We start from the raw sequence: 23,938 nt of genomic DNA on the forward strand, positions 1-23,938 counted from the left end.
TAATTTCAAAACCACCTCCAGTTCATCTCAAATCTCTAGGCTCTTAATTTTATTGGTTTGTGGCGCCCATCTTGATGCTTAATCATTCCCCAGTTGTTACATAGAATAGTACAGCACAGTACAGGCCTTTCGGCCCACAATGTTGTGACAACCCTCAAACCCTTCCTCCCATATAACACCCCATCTTAAATTCCTCCATATACCTGTCTAGTAGTCTCTTAAGCTTCACTAGTGTATCTGCCTCCACCACTGACTCAGGCAGTGCATTCCACGCACCAACCACTCTCTGAGTGAAAAACCTTCCTCTAATATCCCCCTTGAACTTTCCTCCCCTTACCTTAAAGCAATGTCCTCTTGTACTGAGCAGTGGTGCCCTGGGGAAGAGATGCTGGCTGTCCACTCTTTTCCTCTTACAAATGTGTTATAGCAGTTTACTGTGTGAGCAATCCTCCAGCTGATTGTAATTTGAAATACTAAGGTACAGGAAAGATGCTAGCTGACTAGCTGGAGGCAAAGAATCAGAATATAGATTGGCTGCTGGTGACTCCTCAAGATGATGTTCCTCAAAAGTTGATGTTGGGATTGCTTCTTTTCACATTATATGACAGATATTTGAATGACAGAATTGTAGTTTTGTGGGCAATTTTGCAGACAGTGCAGAGGTGGATGAGTAGGCTGAGTTAAAGAAGCAGAGAAACTGCAGAAGGACTTGGACATTTTGGGAGAACGGGCAAAGAAGTGGCAGAGGGAATTGTATGGTCATGTACTTTTGTAGAAGGAATAATGGAATAGACTATTTTTGAAATGGGAAGGAAATTCAAAACTCAGAGGTGCAAAGGGTCTTGGAAGTTCTTCTACCAGATTCCCTGAAGGCTAACTTGTAAGTTGAGTTGGTGGTGAGAAAGGCAAATGTAATGTTAGGATTAATTTTGAGGGACTAGAATTTAAGAGCAAGGATGTGATGCTGGGGCTTTATCAAGCATTGGAAAGGCCTTACTTGGAGTATTGTGAACAGTTAAGAAAAGATGTGCTGGCATTGGAGAAGGTCCAGAGGTGATTCACAAGAATGATGCATAGAATTAAATGATTAATGTATGATGGATGTTTGATGACTTTGGGCCTAGACGCTGGAATTTAGAGGAATGAGGGGGGCATCTCATTGAAACATATTGAACGTTCAAAGGCCTAGGTGGAATGGAACAGGAAATCATGTTTCCAAAACTGTGTGTCTAGACTAGAGGGCACCTCTTAAATAAAGGGACGTCATTTCTTTTAGCCAGAAGGTGGTAAATCTCTAGAATTTATTAGCACAGATAGTTGCTGAGGAAAAGTCTTTGGGTATATTTAAAGTGGAGGTTGATAGGTTTTTGATTAGTCAGGGCATCAAAGTTTATGGTGAGAAGACAAGAGAATGGATTGAGAAATATCCACTTCGAAATGACAGAGCAGACTTGATGGGCTATTGCCTAATTCTGCTCCTATGTCTTATGGTTTTAAGTGTTATTACCACTAGGAAGATTAGAGCTCTTTATCATTATGAAAACTTGTTTTATCCAACATATTTGGAAGTAGTTGTGTGTAATCCCTACCCACTTCAACATCTTCAGTCCCTTAATTCTTTTTCTGAAAGCCTTGATCAATGGAAGTTGTAGTGTTCTCGCTCGGTGTGTTAAGATAACGCAGAGCTAAACACCGAGTTAAACCTTTGTCAATGATGACAGGATCACAGTAAGATTAACCATACTGTTCACTCTTCCACATTAACGTATGGTGAAAACTGTTGATAAAACAATACAAGATTTGTACAGCATTTGTTTCCTTCTTGATATTACAATTACATCGTAAATACTTGCAAAAGTAAAACTACAACAACTACATTACATTAAAGTGCAGCATACAGTCAGAATCTACCCACGCCATTGACTGCTTTAAATACAATTCAACGCAGACTATCCGCAACTCTTTAACAAACGAAAACATAAACATTATCGACCATCGTTACTTTTAACAGGATCAGCGTTAACATTTTAATTCTACATATCGATTATCTCATAACTCACAGTGTTGCCTTCACAATGTTTCTGGTGCGTAGAGAGAAAACGTTGCTGCTGCTTGCGCTCACACATGTCTCGACCCCCACCTTCCCTTTTCTCCAAAACGGTATTTTCCCACAGGATGCGGCGAAACTGGATGTGACGTCATCGCATGCCACGATATCTCACAGACAATGAATTTACGTTAAACAATCCTAACTTTACCTAGAATGCTAACAAACAAATTACTAAGCAAAAATATTATAAACTAAATAATTGCCATAAAGGCAACACAGAAGTCATTAGTATCTAAATCCTTGGTGACTTAATTTTAAGGATGGGGGTCTTCAGAATTTGTTTGATATTTTTAAGCAGTTCCATGCTTGTCCCTTCTCCTCAGCCCACTTTTTAAATCTGCTACAACACACTACCCACAGTATGATTCCTATCCCCCTCCCCCAATCCCAGGAGTCTGCTATTGTAGTAAAATGCAGTAGATGGAAAACAAAGGAAAATGACCTGTTTTCCTGTTGCAGGTCTAAGTGATGATCAGGAAGCTGGTGAACAGGGCATCTGAATCATCTGTGACATAGCCATTATCACATGACTAGTTCAACTATCCCTGTAAAATTTTACTTTTGTTGTGATTTTTCCTTTGCAGCAGATCACAGATGAGGGGCTGATAACCATTTGCAGAGGATGCCATAATCTGCAGTCACTCTGTGTCTCTGGCTGCAGTAACATCACTGATGCTATTTTGAATGCATTGGGACAGAACTGCATTCGACTTAGGTAGGAAAGAAGCGATGACCGTATGTGTCTACGTAGCTGAATTGTCACAGTATATTGATAAAATATTATACTGTCTTGCATACTGTGCTTCTGTTCTTCAAGTTTTCACTAGAGTGTAACCATCAGCTCTATGCAGTGAATGTGATTTTAAAGGTGAAAACAGGATTTAGAGAGGTAGATCTTTGTTTTTCCATTTGAACTTACACCATTTGATAGATCCATATCTTAAACTGCACATTCCAAGAAAAAGTTATATCAAGGTCTGGAAATAAATATTTGATTTGTATCTAACAGATGGGGAAGGTATTAATTTAACTGAAGCATTATTTAAGTTAAAGGCAGTAATGAAATATACTTGCATTTATGTAGCAATTTAACAAACTATTATAGATAAAGAATTATTTTCTTAATAATGTTCGTTCTGATTGCAAATTAGCCTTTAAAAATGGTAAAATTGAACATACTGTCCTCTGAATTTTAAAATTATTTTTCAGAATATTAGAGATTGCTAGATGTTCACAGTTAACTGATGTGGGATTTACCACGTTAGCTCGGGTAAGTACGCCAATAACCTGAGAGTTGCCTTGTGTTCTGAATTGATGTTTTATAAGCCTAGAGGGTAAATGCCTGTCACACGAGATCTAGACAGTCCAGTAGAATACTTCAAGTAAACTAAGGTCACAAAACCTTTTTGTTCTGAAGCATTTGTATCAGGACTACTGTTGAAATTGGTCAATCTAGGGATAAGGTATTGTGGTTGACAATTTGCATCAGAGCTTTTTTATGAGATAAATGTGGAAAATATGAATCATTTCAGGATACTGACCCAACAGCTAATCTAAATCTTCACTGAAGATAGGTTTTTTTTTCTGAAGTTCAGTCTTGTTAAAAATAATCTAATATTCAGATGTAAAATCTATGAAAGATCCTGAAGTTCTAGCTAAAACAAAGCTGCTATAGAAACAAGCAGTAGCCAGGGGAAAGAGGACCATTTGTACACTTCCTTAATGTGACCACATCCTCTTTTAAATTTGCAGAATTGCCATGAGCTTGAGAAGATGGACCTGGAAGAGTGTGTTCAGGTGAAAAATGTGTTTACAATTCTTTCCTGTAGTGATGAGGATTAAAAAAAAACTCTTTGTCGAAGGACCATTGAAGAACAAAACTTACAGGGTGAATGAAAGGAAATTTTTAATGATCTGTAGTTCATGACTTCAAGGGCAGTGGTAACAGAAGGGAATTGAGTATGAAAGGAAACTGAGTTCTGTGGTAAAAAGTGGGGAATAGAACTGAATAGATCATTCTATTGGCAGCCAGTAGTAGCTCAGCAAATCAAATGTGGTGTATCTACCTTTGTTGCATCAATATACAATTTTTTTCCACATGCGTTTTCATTATTATCAGTGACATCGTGTTGGAAGTGAGGGTTCTAACCTCATTCTCTGCTAACCAAGAAACTTGCCCCTTTATCTAGGTATCTGGTTCCATCTGGACTAGACATGGAGCATGCTTAGTAGGTTTTCATTTTATGTAGACAATCAAATCTGATCCTTGAAAATTCTTTCAAATGGGAGGTCATAGACCATTAATGTTAAGTGACTGGTTAAGTATAATGTCGAAGTATATGAAATGGCTCACTTTAGAAGGAAGAAAGACAAAAGAAGGAAAATTATTGTTATCCATATTCAAAAAGAAACCAGAAAATTTGAGCAAAGTAGGATTTAGGGGCACTTGTAAATGGAATATAAATCTAACATATAGTTGCAATAGGTATGCTGAAAGTTATTCCATCTGGGAAAAGGCTGCGAAGCATTTGAGCTCTCATGACCAGACTATGTAACAGTTTCTTCCCCCAAGCCATCAGACTCCTCAATACCCAGAGCCTGGACTGACACCTTACTGCCCTATTGTCCTGTTTATTATTTATTGTAATGCCTCCACTGTTTTGTGCACTTTATGCAGTCCTGTGTAGGTCTATAGTCTAGTGTAGCTTTCTCTGTGTTGTTTTGTATGTAGTTCAGTGTAGTTTTTGTGCACTGTTTTGTGCACTTTATGTAGTCCTGGGTAGGTCTGTAGTCCAGTGTAGTTTTTTTCTCTGTTTTTTTTAGGTAGTTCTATCTAGTTTTTTGTACTGTGTCGTGTAACACCATGGTCCTGAAAAATGTGGTCTCATTTTTTTCTCATTTCAATCTTTTTTATTGATTTCCAAATAAATAATATACAAATCGGAAGAGGAGTTTAACAAGTAGATAATATAAAAGACATATAAACAGCAATAATAAATACAAAAAGTACATAATATCAAAATCAAACAGGTAAAATATTATGCTGTTATATATAGAATGGTCAAAAAACTGCAACTCCTCATAACAATCATAAAAAAAAGATTGGAAATTTTATTGATAAAGAAAAAACCCACTAACTAAACTAAAACAAAAAAAAAGAAAGAGAAAAAAAGAAAGAAAAAGAAAGATTGGGCAGTCCAATTGAGGATAAAATTAGAAAAAAAACAGAGAGAGAGAGAGAAGAAACATCCTTCCAGTCATCTTCAAACCTTCATGGATAAGGATTTTCCCCAAAGAGAATAAAGAAATATAAATAAATAAATAAATAAATTGCATCGTGTGGAAATATTCAATAAAGGGTCACCAGACTTGTTCAAATTTAAAGGATGTATCAAATGTCTGGCTTCTAATTTTCTCCAAGCTTAGACATGACATAATGGAGGAGAGCCAATAAAAAACAGTAGGTGTTAGATTCTTTCCAGTGCAGCAAAATAGCTCTCCTAGCCAGTAAAGTTGAAAAAGCTATCACATGTTGGGCAGAAGCAGACACTTTGCTTGCTTCCTCTGGAATAATCCCAAAAATTGCTGTAAGTGGATTAGGTTGAACAACCATATCTATACCTTTAGATAATATTCCAAACACAACCCTCCAAAAATTATTTAAACTTACACATGACCAAAACATATGAGTTAGAGTAGCCATTTCTGTGTTACATCTGTCACAAATAGGGCTTATGTTAGGAAAAATATGTGCCAATTTATCTTTGGACATATGGGCCCTGTGTACTATCTTAAACTGAATTAAGATATGGCGTGCGCAGATAGATGAATTATTGACTAAATAATAAATTTTACTCCATTGATTATCTGAAAGTGAATGTTGAAGTTCTACTTCCCAGGTGTGTTGAACCCTATCATTAGGCGACATGTGTGCATTCATTAACTGTTTATAAATGCTAGCTATTAATTGTTTTGGAAAAGGTTTAAACTGAAAAATTTAAGCCAAATTTGAAGAGCAGGCCAAGGGGTAATTCAGTAAAAAATCACGTAAAAAATTCCTAACCTGTAAATACCTGAAAACAAGTTTATTAGAGTTATCATATTTATCCATTAACTGCAAAAAAGACATTAAGCTGTCTTGTAAAAACACATCTAAAGAAGTTTTTATTCCCTTAATTTTCCATGTTAGAAAAACCTTATCCAAAGTTGATGGTTTAAAAAAGAAGTTAGAATAAACATTACTAGAAAGTAAAAAATCATTTAATTCAAAAAATCTAAGAAATTGGAACCAAAATTTTAAAGTATGTTTAACAATAGGGTTAAAAGCTTGTTTACCTATTCTGGAGCACGAAAAGGGAAGAGGAGCTCCTGATAAAGAAGCTAACAAAAACTCCATTACTGAATTTTCCTCCAGCTGTAACCATGAAGGGTGATCTTGGTCATCTATATCATAAATCCAAAAAGTAATATAATGAATATTAATTGGCCAATAATAAAATCTAAAGTTTGGTAAAGCCAGTCCATCTTTTTTTGATTTTTGCAATAAAAGTTTATTCATTCTAGAACTTTTATTATTCCAAACATTAGTCTATTTTATCAAAAAATGTTTTTGGAACAAGAGGGAACTGCTTGAAATACATGTAAAAATTTTGGTAGAATAACCATTTTTATAGCATCTATTCGACCTATCAATGACATCAACATAGGTGACCATTTGGAAAACGCCAATTTTGAGTATTTTCAACTAAAGGGAAGAAATTATACCTATAAAGGTCTTTAAAATTTTTTGTAATTTTTGATACAAAGTTAAGTAAAATGGTTTTTTGGCAATATTAGGTATTTGATCATAATATAATTCACTTTTATGTAAATTAAATTTATGTCCAGAAAAAGTACCAAATTCTGTAAATATAGATAACATAGAAGGAATAGATTTCTTAGGATTTGAAATGTAAACTAATAAATCATCCACGTATAACGAAACCTTATGTAATTTATCCCCTCTCCTAATACCCTGCACAGAATTAGAATCCCTAAGAGCAATAGCAAGTGGTTCTAAAGCCAAATTAAACAATAAAGGACTGAGGGGACAACCCTGACGGGTACCTCTATATAATCTAAAGTAAGGAGACTTTTGATTATTAGTTAGAACCGTAGCTACCGGGGCATGATAAATCAATTTAATCCAGGAAATATATCCTGGACTAAAATTGTACCTCTTCAAAACCTGAAATAGAGAAGGCCACTCCACCCTATCAAAGGCTTTCTCTGCACCCAAAGATACAATACATTCAGATTCTTTGGCTGAGGGGGAATAAATGATATTTAATAATCTTTGAATGTTAAAATGTGAATACCTATTTTTAATAAATCCTGTCTGATAGTTTGAGATAACATTAGGCATGATAATCTCAAGCCTATTTGCTAGAATCTTAGGATTTTAAAATCTACATTCAATAAAGAAATAGGTCTATAGGATACACATTCCAGTTGGTCTTTTCCTTTTTTTGGAATCAATGAAATCAGGAAGGTTCCCAGAGGATGTAGAATCAGTAAACGTTTGATGAAGATGTGCTATAAGCATTTCATGAAAGGTCTTGTAAAATTCTACCGTATAACCATCAGGACCCGGACGGAGCTTTGGCTATCTCCTCTTGTTTAATAGGTGCGTCTAACATATCGGCATCTTGAATCGAAATTTGAGGTACGTTTAAACTTTGCAAAAATTTATTCACAGTGATATTACTACCAGAGAATTCAGATTTATAAAGATTAGAATAAAAGTCCATAAATATCTTATTAATTTCATAAGGGTCTAAAGTTTCTGTTCTATCTGGTCGGCAAATTTTAAAAATCTGTCTTCTGACCATTCCAGCCTTTAACTGACCCGCTAAAAGTTTAGCAGATTTTTCCCCATGTATATAAAATAAACTTTTAGATTTAAAAATTTACTGTTCAATGGGAAAGGTCAAAAGTAAATCATACTGTGATTAAAGTTCGACCCTTTCTTTATATAGGTCTTCAGTAGGTTTAACTGAGTACGCCTTATCTATCTGTTTAATTTTATTGATAAGCACTGACAATTCAGCTTTAGTTTTCTTTCTCAAGGCTGCTGAATATGAGATTATCTGTCCCCTAAGAAAAGATTTCAAGGTGTCTCATATAACAAGATTTGACATTCCTTCAGTTGTATTAAATTCAAAAAATAAAGAGATTTGCTCCTTAATAAAATTAACAAAAGCTGGATCCTGTAACAATACGGGGTTCAATCTCCACTGTGAGATTTTCAAAAATCTATCCGAAAGCTTAAGGATTAACTTTAAAGATGCGTGATCTAAAAGCGCAATGATGTCATACGCACATTCAACAACGGAGTGTAACAGACGTGTGTCAATAAAAAAGTAATCAATTTGGGAATATTTGTGATGGACGTGTGAGAAAAATGATAAATCTTTATCATTGGGGTGTTTATATCTCCAAATATCGAAAAGGCCATATTCTAATAGAAAAGAGTTAATATAAGCTGCAGCTTTATTAGGAAGTGACAGATTGGTTGATGACCTGTCAATCGCCCGATTTAAACAACAATTAAAGTCACCACCTATGATCAGCTTATATTCATTTAGATTTGGTAACTCTGAACAAAGTTTCTTTAAAAAATCAGAATTATCTACATTAGGTGCGTATACACACACCGGAGCTACCTTTTGCTCGCATAATAAACCAGTAACAATTAAATATCTTCCAATCAAATCAGTAGTAGTATTAAAGTGTACAAAAGGGATTTTGGGAGTAAGAAATATAGAAACGTCTCTTGTTTTACTGTCTGACAGTGAGTGAAATAAATGTCCTTTCCAGAAACAGAAAAACCTGTCCTCTACCTGTTTTCGTATCTGATTTTCTTGCGCAACAATAATATCAGCATTAAGTGTTTTTAATTTCTTAAAGATCTTTTTATGCTTAATGGGATGATTGACACTGTTCCAATTCCAAGATATTATATTGATTTTATTAACATCCATGTTTAAAATTGAGTTCAATATTATATTAAAGAAATGTTACGCAAGTACAGGTTAAACCAAAAGGCATGGGTACAACCAGAAAGAGTGACGCATTTACGAAAGAGAAATCCATCAAGAGAACTGCCCAATAGAGAAAAATACCCCTACTCTAATAGACCCCGCCCCCCCCCCCGCCACCCAGTAGATAGAAATGAAGGAACTAATAGGCTGGTCCCATGCTAACTTATAACCTTTGACCCTGTTCTCCATCTTGCAGCTCCGTATAATTAAAAAAAAGCAAAAATCCCACGGAAAATAGCTACGATAAAAGGCACAAACAGAATTCAACTACTATAATGTTATGTCTAACATTAATAAAAACATAATCAATAACGGCCATCTTGGAATCAGCTAAGGTAGCTTAAACATATATTCAAAAGAAGGAATAAATCAGGCCAAATAATGTTATAAGCAATATTTTTTCTCTCAAAAAAGAAAAGTAAACAAGTATATATATAAAACAGACCTAAAACTATAAGTATTGAAGCAAATAAAAGATTAATACACAACAGGTCCTACACGGACCACAAAAGTACAATACTATAAAGGTTCCCTATCAGATAGTTATATATGTATTAATTATTAATAATTATTAATAATATGTACGAGATAGTTATATAGGTACTATATATGTACTTCTTATTAAGAAGGTAAAAATAATTAAATCGACTACGTCCCATACCAGAGAGTGAACAGGTATAACATGTACTTAACTCAAAAGCTCCATAAACAACTCATACAGCAGATACTTCAAAATTGCCTATTCAGTAATTGGAGTAACTAATATTTTATTCAGTAGGCTTAACTTCAACGATTTTAATATACTCCCATCCCTCCTGAGGAGAGTAGATTCTCAATGATTCAGATTTTTCAGGAAAAATTATCAGCTTTGCTGGAAAGGAGGGATTTAAATTTAATACATTTCACTCATAACTTCTCGATATTTCTTCCTTGTCGGCAAAGATCTCGGGTGGATAATCTTTGACTATACGAATTTCCGTTTCATTCTGGCTTCTGGAATAATAGCTTCTTTAGTCGTATAATAATACAACTGCTCGAGGATGTAATTCGGTTAAATGCCAAGAAAATGGAATTCTGTGAGCTCTGTCAATTAAGGGGCTAGTCTCATTTTTACTATGTACTGTACATAGCAGTTATGGTTGAAATGACAATAAAAGTGACTTGACGACTTGAGTTAATAGATTACTTTTATTTCAAGAGTTTTGGACTATAAAAATAAGAATCTCTCGTTACAACTGGGCAAGGCGCTATATATTTGCATCCTCCATTGCTCCAAGGAGAAAAGGCCGAGATCACTCAACCTCTTCTCGTAAGGCATGCTCCCCAATCCAGGCAATATCTCTGCACCCTTTCAATGGTTTTCACATCCTTCCTGTAGTGAGGTGACCAGAACTGAGCACAGCACTCCAAGTGGGGTCTGACCAGGGTCCGAGATAGCTGCAACATTACCTCTTGGCTCTTAAACTCATTCCCACGATTGATGAAAGCCAATACACCTTCTTAACCCCAGAGTCAACCTGCGCAGTGGCTTTGAGTGTTCTATGGACTCAGACCCCAAGATCCCTCTGATCCCCCACACTGCTAAGAGTCTTACCATTAATACTATATTCTGCCATCAGATTTGACCTATCAAAATGAACCTCCTCACACTTATCTGGGTTGAACTCCAACTGCCACTTCTCAGCCCAGTTTTGCATCCAATCAGTGTCCCACTATATCCCCTGACAGCCCTCCACATTATCCACAATAGGTGTACCCCCAACCTTTGTGTCATCAGCAAATTTACTAACCCATCCTGATCCAGGTCATTTATAAAAATCACAAAGAGGAGGGGTCCCAGAACAGATCCCTGAGACACACCACTGGTCACCGACCTCCATGCAGAATATGACCCGTCTACAACCACCCTTTGCCTTCTGTGAGCAAGCCAGTTCTGGATCCACAAAGCAAAGTCCCCTTGGATCCCATCCCTCCTTATTTTCTCAATAAGACTTGCATGGGGTACCTTATCAAATGCCTTGCTAAAATCCATACACACTACATCAACTGCTCTACCTTCATCAATGTTTAGTCATATCCTCAAAAATATTCAATCTGGCTTGTAAGGCATGACCTGCCTTTGACAAACCTTCCAATTCTCTGTAAAATCTCCCATCCCCATTGATGATGCAGAGATCATCACCAGAGGTTCAGAAGTCTTCTCCCTAGTTAGCTCTTTACTCAGCAGAGTTTAGAAGAATCAAAGACTGTTGTTGAAGCAGTTATAAATCTTAGGAGGGTTGACAGGATAAATCCTGAGAATGTTTCTCCACATTGAAGAGAGTTAAGAACAGAAGATGGTCTCTCTAGTGAAGTACTGGTTCAGAGCTTAAGAACTAGAAGAATTTTTTTTCCTCTTCTGCCAGGAAGCTGTATTGCTGACTTCTTGAATTAAGCTAAGAGGGTTAGGTTTCTAACCAGAAAGTGAATCAAGTGTGATGGGACTGAAAATGACCTGGACAATCTACATTCTTATTGAGTGGCAGAACAGATTTAAGGTCTTGTTCTTTGTGTGGTCTTATGAACCAATGTTATTGAAACTGACATTTCTACCATATGAGCCAAATTTATTGAAGTCGGAACTGATTTTTAACTCCAGGATCAGGAATAAATCTGCTTTAACTATGATGAAAGAATGAAATCTAGTTTGTTTTTACATTTTACCAAGAAATCTCTAGCAAAATTCATGCAAAGACATTGCTGTCTTTTGTTTGATATTCCACCAAACATTAGTGGTTTTTCCTGTCTGTCCTATCATTTGTTTCATAATGTAATGCTGGAATGGACTGTGTTCATTTTCTGCGCAGCCGGGATTGTGATGTAAATCATCCATTTTATATAATTGAGTTTGTGATAATAGACAATAATAGACAATAGATGCAAGAGTAGGCCATTCAGCCCTTTGAGCCAGCACCGCCATTCACTGTGATCATGGCTGATCATCCACAATCAGTACCCCATTCCTGCCCTCTCCCCATATCCCTTGACTCTGCTGTTTTTAAGAGCTCTATCTAACTCTTGAAAGCATCCAGAGAATTGGCCTCCGCTGTCTTCTGAGGAAGAGCATTTCACAGATCCACAACACTCTGGGGAAAAAGTTTTTCCTCAAATCTGTTCTAAATGGCCTACCCCTTATTCTTTAACTGTGGCCTCTTGTTCTGGACTCACCCAACATCGGGAACATGTTTCCAGCCTCTAGCGTGTCCAATCCCTTAATAATCTTATATGTTTCAATCAGGTCCCCTCTCATCCTTCTAAATTCCAATGTATACAAGCCCAGTCGCTCCAATCTTTCAACATATGACAGTCCCGCCATTCCAGGAATTAACCTTGTGAACCTACGCTGCACTCCCTCAATAGCAAGAATGTCCTTCCTCAAATTTGGAGACCAAAACTGAACACAATATTCCAGGTGTGGTCTCACCAGTGCCCTGTACAACTGTAGAAGGACCTCTTTGGTCTTATACTCAACTCCCCTTGTTATGAAAGCCAATATGTCATTAGCTTTCTTCACTGCCTGCTGTACCTGCATGTTTACTTTCAGTAACTGAAGAACAAGGACACCTAGATCTCACTGTACTTCCCCTTTTCCTAACTTGACACCATTCAGATAGTAACCTGCCTTCCTGTCCTTGCCACCAAAGTGGATAACTTCACATTTATCCACATTAAACTGCATCTGCCCACTCACCCACCTTGTCCAAGTCACCCTGCATTCTCCTAACATCTTCCTCATATTTCACACTGCTATCCAGTTTTGTGTCATCTGCAAATTTGCCAATGTTACTTTTAATCCCTTAATCTAAATAATTGATGTATATTGTAAATAGCTGCAGTCCCAGCACCGAGCCTTGCAGTACCCAACTAGTCACTGCCTGCCATTCTGAAAAGGACCTGTTAATCCCTACTCTCTGTTTCCTGTCTGCCAACCAATCTTCTGTCCATGTGAGTACCCTACCCCCAATACCATGTGCTTTAATTCTGCCCACTAATCTCCTATATGGGACCTTATCAAAGGCTTTCTGAAAGTCCAGGTACACTACATCCACTGGCTCTCCCTTGTCCATTTTCATAAATACACCATCAAAAAATTCCAGAGGATTAGTCAAGCATGATTTCCCTTCATAAATCCATGCTGACTTGGACCGATCCTGTTACTGCTATCCAAATGTGACGTTATTTCATCTTTTATAATTGACTCTAGCATCTTCCCCACCACTGATGTCAGGCTAACTGGTCTATAATTCCCCATTTTCTCTCTCTCTCTCCTTTCTTAAAAAGTAGGATAACATCCTCAGGAATTGATCCTGAATCTATAGAACATTGGAAAATGATTACCAATTCGTCCACAATTTCTAGACGTTGCAACTTTAGCCACAGAACCTCAAATGAAAACTAAACGTAAATACTGTTATCACAAATTCAAACTCCATTTCCAGAAAAGTTGGGATATTTTCTAAAATGCAATAAAAACAAAACTCTGTGATAGGTTAATTCACGTGAACCTTTACTTAACTGACAAAAGTACAAAGAATAGATTTTTCAATAGTTTTACGGACCAACTTAATTGTATTTTGTAAATATACACAAATTTAGAATCTGATGGCTGCAACACACTCAACAAAAGTTGGGACAGAGTTAAAATAAGATTGAAAAGTGCACAGAATATTGAAGTAACACCGGTTTCGAAGACTCCACATTAAGCAGGCTAATTGGTAGCAGGTGAGGTATCATGACTGGGTATAAAAGTAGCGTCCATCAAAGGCTCAGTCTTTGCAAGCAAGGATGGGTCGTGGCTCACCCCTTTGTGCCAAAATTTGTGAGAGAATTGTTAGTCAGTTCAAAAGGAACATTTCCCAACACAAGATTGCATAGAATTTAGGTCTTTCAACATCTATAGTACATAATATTATGAAATGATTCAGAGAATTCAGAGACATTTCATTGTGTAAAGGGCAAGGTCGGAAACCACTGTTGAATGCACGCAATCTCCAAGCCCTCAGGTGGCACTGCCTAAGAAACCGTCATGCTACTGTGACAATTATAGCCACCTGGGCTCTGGAGTACTTCGGAAAACCATTGTCACTTAACACAGTCCGTCGCTGCACCCAGAAATACAACTTGAAACTGTATTACGCAAGGAGGAAGCCATACATCAACTCTATGCAGAAACGACGGCAGGTTCTCTGGGCCTGAGCTCATCTCAGATGGACTGAAAGACTGTGGAACCATGTGCTGTGGTCAGATGAGTCCACGTTTCAGCTAGTTTTCGGAAAAAATGGACATCGAGTTCTCCGTGCCAAAGATGAAAACGACCATCCTGATTGTTAACAGCGAAAGGTGCAAAAGCCAGCATCTGTGATTGTGTAGGGGTGCATCAGTGCCCACGGCATGGGTGAGTTGCATGTATGTGAAGGTACCATTGACTCTGAGGCGTATATTAGGATTTTAGAGAGACACATGTTGCCATCAAGGTGACATCTCTTCCCGGGACGTCCATGCTTATTTCAGCAGGACAATGCCAGGCCACATTCTGCACAGGCTACAACAACGTGGCTTTGTAGACACAGAGTGTGTGTGCTTGACTGGCCTGCTGCCAGTCCAGATCTATCTCCTATTGAAAATGAAGAGGAGAATCAGACAACGGAGACCACGGACTGTTGAGCAGCTGAAGTCTTATATTAAGCAAGAATGGACAAAATTTCCAATTGCAAATCTACTACAATTAGTATCCTCAGTTCCAAAACAATTAGAAAGTGTTATTAAAAGGAAAGATGGCGTAACACAATGGTAAACATGCCTCTGTCCCAACTTTTGTTGAGTGTGTTGCAGCCATCAAATTCTAAATTTGTGTATATTTACAAAATACAATTAAGTTGGTCAGTTAAACTATTGAAAATCTTTTCTTTGTACTTTTGTCAGTTAAATAAAGGTTCATGTGAATTAACATATCACAGATTTTTGTTTTTATTGCATTTTGGAAAATATCCCAACTTTTCTGGGAATGGGGGTTTGTACAATAAGTATACCCTAGAGGTCTGAGGGCACTGAGAATCAGACATTATTTACTGGCAGTTACACTAGGAATCAGCTACGATGCAGAAGTACAGAGTGCTGTAGAAGTCTGATGGCACTGTTTATGTAGGATGATCCTACTGACATGCAGCTTTTTCCTGTGTTACACTATCATATCTCCCTTTTTAAAGTTCACAACCTCTCCCAATTGCAGAGTAAACAGTTGGCAAACTGAGTGATATTTGTGGAGATTTGTAAATACTGAATTTACGCCCTCTGATTATTTCTATTTTGCAGTGCAGTACAATTATTGGTATGGATACATTTGTTCTTTTTGACCAGTGGCTAATGAATCCAAAGAAGATTAGATAGCTTTTTTTGCTGCAAGGTTAAGCATATTTTTTTAAGAGTACTATGTTCATTTTCCAGAGATAATCCCATTTGTTTATGGGATCAGTACTATTTCACTTTGAAAAACAATATGAATCATTTTACTCTATTACTGAAACAAATACCATGGAAAAACAATCTATTTAGTACAAAGAGGCTTTTGGAATTTATTTTATATTCATTAGAAAAAAATCACATTTTTGGTTATATATTATTTTGGTACAAAAAGCTAACTAGATAATCAGTGCAAAAATGCTTAAGTAAGAAACTGTAGAATAATGAGATACTCTGTGTATAGACCATAATTTCTTTCAAGTTTAATGTCTTGGGGATACATAAATGGGCATGGGATATAAATATCATGAAAATTAGTCTTTGCAGCAACAAATAACCTAATTCTTAGGCCATAAAGCCTTTGTACATTACAAACATAATTGCATAAATTACATAAACCTAAATTAACAAAAATTGTACTTAATCTACACAATAGAATAAACAAAATTAAACATAACAATATTAGTAAAAATTTAGAGCAAGTCCAAGATAGTGTTTTCCATGTTCAAAAATCAAGTTGCAGAAGTAGTTTCAATGGCTGAAATGAAAATAGGGTATAACCCGGATGATGGGGATCCTTGATAATGGATGTTATCTGAGACATCACTTCTGCTATCCTTGATGTTGGTAAAAGCTGTCCCCAAATATATTTATGTGATAAAGCTATTAAATGAATTTACAGCTTGTCATATATTCCTTACAATAATCAGTCTTATTTCTTCACTCTTTATCTTGCTGAAGATGGTGAGTCTTGCCTCATTTTCATTTAGGTTCCTGTCTTTGATCTGTGACTCAAGTTATTCTGTTTTCTTCAGGAGCCTGATTTATCATCTATATGAGGCATCAAGGCTAAACTATGGTTAAGTGTGGCCCCTGTAACTGGAAATTTGCTGAATAGTGGACATTAAGGGATGACAATTGGAAATAGAGCCCTCTGCAAGTTAAAGTCATAGAGATGTACTACACAGAAACAGGATCTTTGGCCCATCTAGTCCATGCCTGAACCATTTAAACAGCCTATTCCAATCACCCTGCACCTTCCATATCCCTACAATCCATGTACCAATGTAAACTTTTCTTAAACGTTGAAATCAAGTTTGTATGCACCAATTGTGCTGACAACTCATTCCACAGCCCTCTGAATGAGGAAGTTTCCCTTCATGTTCCCCGTAAGCTCTACCCTTTACCCTTAACCCATGTCCTCAGGTTGTAGTCCCACCTAACTTCAGTGGAAGAACCTTCCTTGCATTTACCCTGTCTACATAGTTCTGTATACTCTAGCAAATCTCCTCAGTCTTCTACATTCCAAAGAATACAGTCCTAACATATTCAATCCTTCCTTATAATTTGGCAACAACCTTATAAATTCTTTCAACCTGTTTACATCTTCCTTGTAGCTAGTTGACTAGAGCTGCTCACAATACTCAAATTAGGCTGTATAATCATTTTTAGGTAAGGTTAAAACATTTTTCTATCATAACTTTGAGGCATGAAAATTTATATACAGTGGCATGCAGAAGTTTGGGCACTCCTGGTCAAAATTTCTGTTACTGTGAATAGTCAAGTGAGTAGAAGATGAACTGATCTCCAAAAGTCATAAAGTTAAAGATTAAACATTTTAAGCAAGATTAGTGTAGTATTTTTGTTTTGTACAATTTTAGAATGAAAAAAAGGAAAGGAGCTCCATGCAAAAGTTTGTGCACCCTAAAAGATTTGAGCTCTCAGATAACTTTTACCAAGGTCTCGGACTTTTATTAGCTTCTTAGGGCTATGGCTTGTTCATAATCATCATTAGGAAAGGCCAGGTGATGCAAATTTCAAAGCTTTATAAATACCCTGACTCCTCAAACCTTTTCCCAACAATCAGCAGCCGTGGGCTCCTCTAAGCAGCTGCCTAGCACTCTGAACATTAAAATAAATGATGCCCACAGAGCATGAGAAGGCTACAAGAAGATAGCAAAGAATTTTCAGTTACCTGTTTCCTTAGTTCGCTATGTAATTAAGAAATGGCAGTTAACAAGAACGGTGGAGGTCAAGTTGAGGTCTGGAAGACCAAGAAAACTTTCTGAGAGAACTGTTTGTAGGATTGCTAGAAAGGCAAATCAAAACCCCCCCCCCCCCCCCCATTTGGCTGCAAAAGACCTTCAGGAAGATTTAGCAGACTCTGGAGTAGTGGTGCACTGTTCTACTGTGCAGCGACACCTGCACAAATATGATCTTCATGGAAGAGTCATCAAAAGAAAACCTTTCCTGTGTCCTCACCACAAAATTCAGCGTCAGATGTTTGCAAAGGAACATCTAAACAAGTCTGATGCATTTTAGAAATAAGTCCTGTGGACTGATGAGGTGGAAGTAGAACTTTTTGACCTCAATGAGTGAAAGTACGTTTGAAGAAAGAAGGTTGCAGAACTTCATGAAAAGAACCTCTCTCCAACTGTTAAGCATGGGGAGGGGTGGATCGATCATGCTTTGGGCTTATGTTGCAGCCAGTGGCATGGGAAACATTTCACTGGTAGAGGGAAGAATGAATTTAGTTAAATACCAGCAAATTCTGTAAGCCAACATCACACTGTCTGTAAAGAAGCTGAAGGTGAAAAGAGGATGGCTTCTACAACAGGATAATGATCCTAAACACACCTCAAAATCCACAATGGACATCTTAAGAGGCACTAGCTGAAGGTTTTGCCATGGCCCTCACAGTCCCCCGACCTAAACATCATTGAAAATCTGGATAGACCTCAAAAGAACAGTGCATGCAAGACAGCCCAAGAAACTCACAGAACTGGAAGCATTTTGCAAGGACCCCCAAACAAGAATTGAAAGACTCTTCACTAGCTACAGAAAGCATTTACAAGCTGTGATACTTGCCAAAGCGGGTGTTACTAAGTACTGACCGTGCAGGGTGCCCAAACTTTTGCTTCGGGCCCTTTTCCTTTTTTGTTATTTTGAAACTGTAAAAGATGGAAATAAAAAAGTAACCTTGCTTAAAATTTTAAAGCTATGTGTTATCTTTAACTTTATGCCTTTTTGGAAATCATGTCATCTTTTACTCGTTTAGCTATTCACTGTAACAGAAATTTTGACCGGGTTGCCCAAACTTTTGTATGCCAATGCACCAGGTTATAGTACCCAATTATTGCAGAGGACAGCTTACGCTTTGTACCTCAACACCTGGCAAATAACTATTGGAATCATTAATGTTGTCTGAAAGCAGATGCAGTAACCTTTGGTAAATCCATGTGCAGTCATTTTTTTTTTGTTTTCTGTCTGATAGATCACAGACAATACTTTAATTCAGCTCTCTATTTACTGTCCACGGATCCAAGTGTTGGTGAGTAGAAACAGAGCAAGTGTTCACTGTGGCAAGTCTGGGGATGGTTGAGTTTATGGCTGCTTATGTCTAAAGGAGTTCAATAGCCCTTATTAATTCTTGTGTCGCAGATAGCTTTGTGTCAGTTTTGAAATTTTTCATTTGAATCCAGGCTTGGTAATATTTAGGAACATGATGGGTTCTGGGTTTGTACTACTCATGAAAATATCCCTGATATTTTTAATCCATTTCTAATTTTGTGCTTAGTACTCTTGTTCTAGGTTCCCTATGGTAAGAAATAGTTACCGATTGCTACACAGCTACACAGAGGACTAACCTCTGAAATACCTTTGATGTTTCAAGCTAGCTAGCCAAATGCATTTAAGTATTCTGTAGAATTATTAAGTTAGTCATTAATGTCTAGCTTAGATCAAACATACTATCAGCAGAAACATCACCTCCAATTCTTTTTCAAAATCTGTGGTTAAATGGAAAGAAAATTGCAGTTGCTGAGTGTTCTATGATCTAAAAAAAATCAGGAAGTCAGCATTTATTTTTGCCATCCCTTTAATTTTGCAATTTTTATTAATCAAATGCACAATTTGCTGCCATTCTTGTGAATTGTCTTTATAATTACATGCCTGTCTATGGTGGTTTCTACTGTAATAGCCCCTGATTTTCTATGCTACTGAGCTTTAGGATATACTATCTGCTTAATGTGCTTTTTCTCCTTTCTGAATGATAACTACTGGAAGGCAAAGTAGTATGAAATATTTGGAGAGTATTTTAAGCAGCCTTTGCAGGAAACCTCCATTTAGTGGAACAACAAATCCCCAATTTCAATTAAAACAAAATTCCACAAATTCAAATACTAAATATTTGATCCTTACCTTACCATGCTCTGCTCATCTATACCACATCTTAGACTAGACCAAATCTACTGGAATTTTATGGATATGTGTGCCTTATCCCATCATTTTCTGCCTTATCTCTGTTCTCCATAATCCCTTCCATAATCTTTCTGTCTTTCCACTATTCCCTAGTTCCTCTCAGCTCCTTTGGCCAAGCTTACTTCCAGTCCTTCAACTGATATGTTTTCCAGGCCTATTTCATAATAAGACATATAATAAGACACTGAATGTAAGTTATTGTTTACAGTGCAGTTCTCCCCTCTGCAGAGTTTGTCTCACTGTGAATTGATCACTGATGATGGTATCCGACACCTTGGGAATGGGGCCTGTGCTCATGACCGATTGGAAGTGATCGAGTTGGACAATTGCCCACTGATCACAGATGCCTCACTCGAATACCTAAAGAACTGTCACAGTCTGGAGAGGATAGAGCTGTATGACTGCCAACAGATAACACGTGCTGGAATCAAGAGACTTCGAGTGAGTGCGCTCTTCTCTTTAAGGCAATTGACTTGTACTAATTTCATTCTTGGTGTTGTCCATTTTTAGAGTCCTAAACCAATCTCCAGCTGTTTACATATACTGCAGTTGTTGTAGCTCCAGATTAAATTAAATTAATTGGGTTTTTTTCCTGTTCTGTGTGCTGCAAATACCTGTGAGCCATGTAAATGAAAATGGTCAAAATGGTGACAGATGTGTTTAGAAGAATATGAGAGGATCTCATTGAATCCTATTGAATACTCAAATGACTAGATAGAGTGGACTTGGAGATTACGTTACCTCTAAGCTGTGAGTGCACACACACGTTTTTCAGCCAGCGCACAAAGGAAATTAATGTGCACACTAAAGATTGCTTATCTAAAATAATGTAGTAATTAATTATATTTACTGAAAATAATCTTATAGCTAAATATTTCTATTAACTAGTTAGTCACTTTTTCAAATACCGCAATTTACGTCACCTCACCTTTCCCATTCCGGTTTGTACAGCTGCAACATGACAACAGCCATCTTTGGTGGACAGTGTTCACGTCGTAAAGTTTACAAAGATCTGTTTCAAATCCTGTAGATAGCTTACTAAGTTTTAATTGAAAAAATATTGATTCTCTATGTCGAATTCAAAAGAAATGAAGGGCGTGAAGTGCAGGAGAACTGCAAATTAGTTTAAAGTTGAATGGCTTAACAAAATAGTAGAAACTGCTACACCGGAAGTTCATGAGGTCATGAGCTATGAGAAATATTTATTATGATTTGGAAACCGGAGTTATCTGTTTGTATTGTTGTGATGCAAAAGTTGCTGGAGAATTTGCTAGTGGCAAGAAGTGGGATGATATTTGGAAACTTGACATTTTGAGGCGTCATTTGGCAAGTAAGTTGCATTTGGACGGTGTACAAAAGCTCAGGCAACAGAACCTGTCGTTACCCATTACAGGAGTGCTATGCATGTTACAGTTGAGTGCAGATGAGCAAGAGCGAAAACGATCAAACCCTGAGGAGATCAAAATTCTTATCGACAGTATGTTGTTAGCTGTTAAAATGAGTGACCCTTTAAATTCAGTTCATCAAATTAATGAACAAATAGAAAAGTATGTTCAACTCCCAGATAGCTTGCAAAGCAAAAATTATGTGTTTGAATTTCTGGAAACTAAAGTTCAGTATCTGGGAGACCATGTTTCGTGGAGTGACTAAGTTAAAGTTTTGCTAAGCCAACAACATGAAGAAAATGGCACAGTAGATACAAAAGTTCACTGTTGACTTTTATAAATTGTCTTTGCATTCAGAAGAAATGTTTCCTGAAGATGAGGTACAAGAATGGTCAGCTTTTGATTTCTCCACAATTACAGATTGTGACTTCACATTTGGCGATAAACAAGTTAATGCCTTATGTCTAAAATATTATGATTTTCTAGCTAAAAAATACTGTAATAATTAGTTTAATGATTTCAAATTTTACGTGCAAGAAAAAATTAAATCCAAACAGATTTCAAACTTTGCTCAAATGGTGGTATTTGTACTTTAAAATTAACAATTTTGTGACCTTGCACCGTTGATGGACATTGGGGGAACCTTTCTTACGTCTAGTAAGGTCTGTGATTGAGGTTTTAGCCTAATGAATCAACTCAAAAACAAGCTGAGAAACTGTTTAGATGAATGTCATTTGGATATGTTAATGAGAATCAAAAGCTATCAATTGGATGGAAGTTCTAGATAGAATTTACAAAGAATGGTAAATGGCAAAGATAGGAGAGAGAAAAAATAACTGAGCGATTAAATAGCAAACAGGAGGAAATCTGCAGTTGCTGGAAAATCACTCATCACACACAAAATGCTGGTGGACCACAGCAGGCCAGGCAGCATCAAAAGAAAGAAGCACTGTTGACGTTTCGGGCCGAGACCCTTCATCAGGACTAACCGAAAGAAGAGATAGTAAGAGATTTGAAAGTAGTGGGGGGGGGGTAGAAATGCAAAATGATAGAAGACCTGGGGGGTGTGGGATGAAGCTAAGAGCTGGAAAGTTGATTGGCAAAAGTGATACAGAGCTGGAGAAGGGAAAGGATCATGGGACGGGAGGCCTAGGGAGAAAGAAAGGTGGGGGGAGCACTAGAGGGAGATGGAGAACAGGCAGAGTGATGGGCAGCGAGAGAGAAAAAAAACAGCTAAATATATCAGAGATGGGGTGAGAAGGGGAAGTTGGAGAAGTCAATGTTCATGCCATCAGGTTGGCGGCTACCCAGCTGGTGTTGTTCCTCCAACCTGAGTGTGGCTTCATCTCGACAGTAGAGGAGGCCATGCATAGACATATCAGAATGGGAATGGGACGTGGAATTAAAATGTGTGGCCACTGGGAGATCCTGCTTTCTCTGGCGGACCGAGCGTAGGTGTTCAGCGAAACGGTCTCCCAGTCTGCCCCGGGTCTCACCAATATATAAAAGGCCACACCGGGAGTACCGGACACAGTATACCACACCAGCCGACTCACAGGTGAAGAGTCGCCTCACCTGGAAGGACTGTCTGGGGCCCTGAATGGTGGTGAGGGAGGAAGTGTAAGGGCAGGTGTAGCACTTGTTCCAATTACAAGGATAAGTGCCAGGAGGGAGATCGGTGGGAAGGGACTGGGGTGGGGGGGATGAGTGGACAAGGGAGTCACGTAGGGAGCGATCCCTGTGGAAAGCAGAAAGGGGGGGGGAGGGAAAGATGTGCTTGGTAGTGGGATCTCGTCGGAGGTGATGGAAGTTTTGGAGAATTATACGTTGGACCCGGAGGCTGGTGGGGTGGTAGGTGAGGACAAGGGGAACCCTATCCCGAGTGGGGTTACAGGTGGATGGGATGAGGGCAGATGTGCGGGAAATGGGAGAGATGCGTTTGAGAGCAGAGTTGATGGTGGAAGAAGGGAAGCCCCTTTGTTTAAAAAAGGAAGACATCTTCGTCCTGGAATGAAAAGCCTCATCCTGAGAGCAGATGCGGCAGAGACGGAGGAATTGTGAGAAGAGGATAGCATTTTTGTCGAGCACCTATGCTCTGTTTGCCACAACGGACAGGATCTTCTGGTTGCCATTCACCTCAACTCAGCTTCATATTCCCATTTGGATATGTCAGTACATGGACTCCTTTACTGCCACGATGAGGCCAAACTCCGATTGGAGGAACAACGTCTCATATACCGTCTGGGTAGACTCCAGCCCCTTGGTGTGAACATCGAATTCTCCAACTTCCGGTAATTTCCTCCCTCTCCCTTCCCCCATCCCACTTTCACTCCATCTCCTCTTCCAGCTGCCTATCACCTCTCTCATGATTCTGCCTTCTTCTACTACCCATAGTGCTTTCCCCTTACATTCCTTCTTCACCTATCCCCTCTCCCAACCCTTGATCTTCCCTCAGATTGGTTTTTCACCTGCACCTCCCTCTACCTTCTTTTTAGGGCCCCTGCCCCCTCCTTCTTCAGTCCTGATGAAGGGTCTTGGCCCGAAACGTTGTCTGCTCCTTTCAACGGATGCTGCCCGACCTGCTGAGTTCACCCAGCTTTTTT

At 38.0% G+C, this 23,938-nt stretch overlaps 1 protein-coding gene across 5 annotated transcripts in view; it reads left to right on the plus strand.

The window, feature by feature from the left end:
* LOC132386010 (F-box/LRR-repeat protein 20-like) overlaps positions 1 to 23,938 on the plus strand; it is a 434,516-nt gene that overhangs the window by 407,247 nt on the left and 3,331 nt on the right. For all 5 annotated transcript variants that reach the window (XM_059958260.1, XM_059958261.1, XM_059958262.1 and 2 more), the window contains 6 exons: positions 2,695 to 2,825; positions 3,320 to 3,380; positions 3,863 to 3,907; positions 7,776 to 7,814; positions 18,965 to 19,021; positions 20,179 to 20,391. In XM_059958260.1, coding sequence (XP_059814243.1) covers positions 2,695 to 2,825; positions 3,320 to 3,380; positions 3,863 to 3,907; positions 7,776 to 7,814; positions 18,965 to 19,021; positions 20,179 to 20,391 — 546 coding nt within the window. The remainder of the gene's footprint in view (positions 1 to 2,694; positions 2,826 to 3,319; positions 3,381 to 3,862; positions 3,908 to 7,775; positions 7,815 to 18,964; positions 19,022 to 20,178; positions 20,392 to 23,938) is intronic.

This window comes from Hypanus sabinus, assembly GCF_030144855.1.
Source record: "Hypanus sabinus isolate sHypSab1 chromosome Y unlocalized genomic scaffold, sHypSab1.hap1 SUPER_Y_unloc_11, whole genome shotgun sequence".
Lineage (NCBI taxonomy): Eukaryota > Metazoa > Chordata > Chondrichthyes > Myliobatiformes > Dasyatidae > Hypanus > Hypanus sabinus.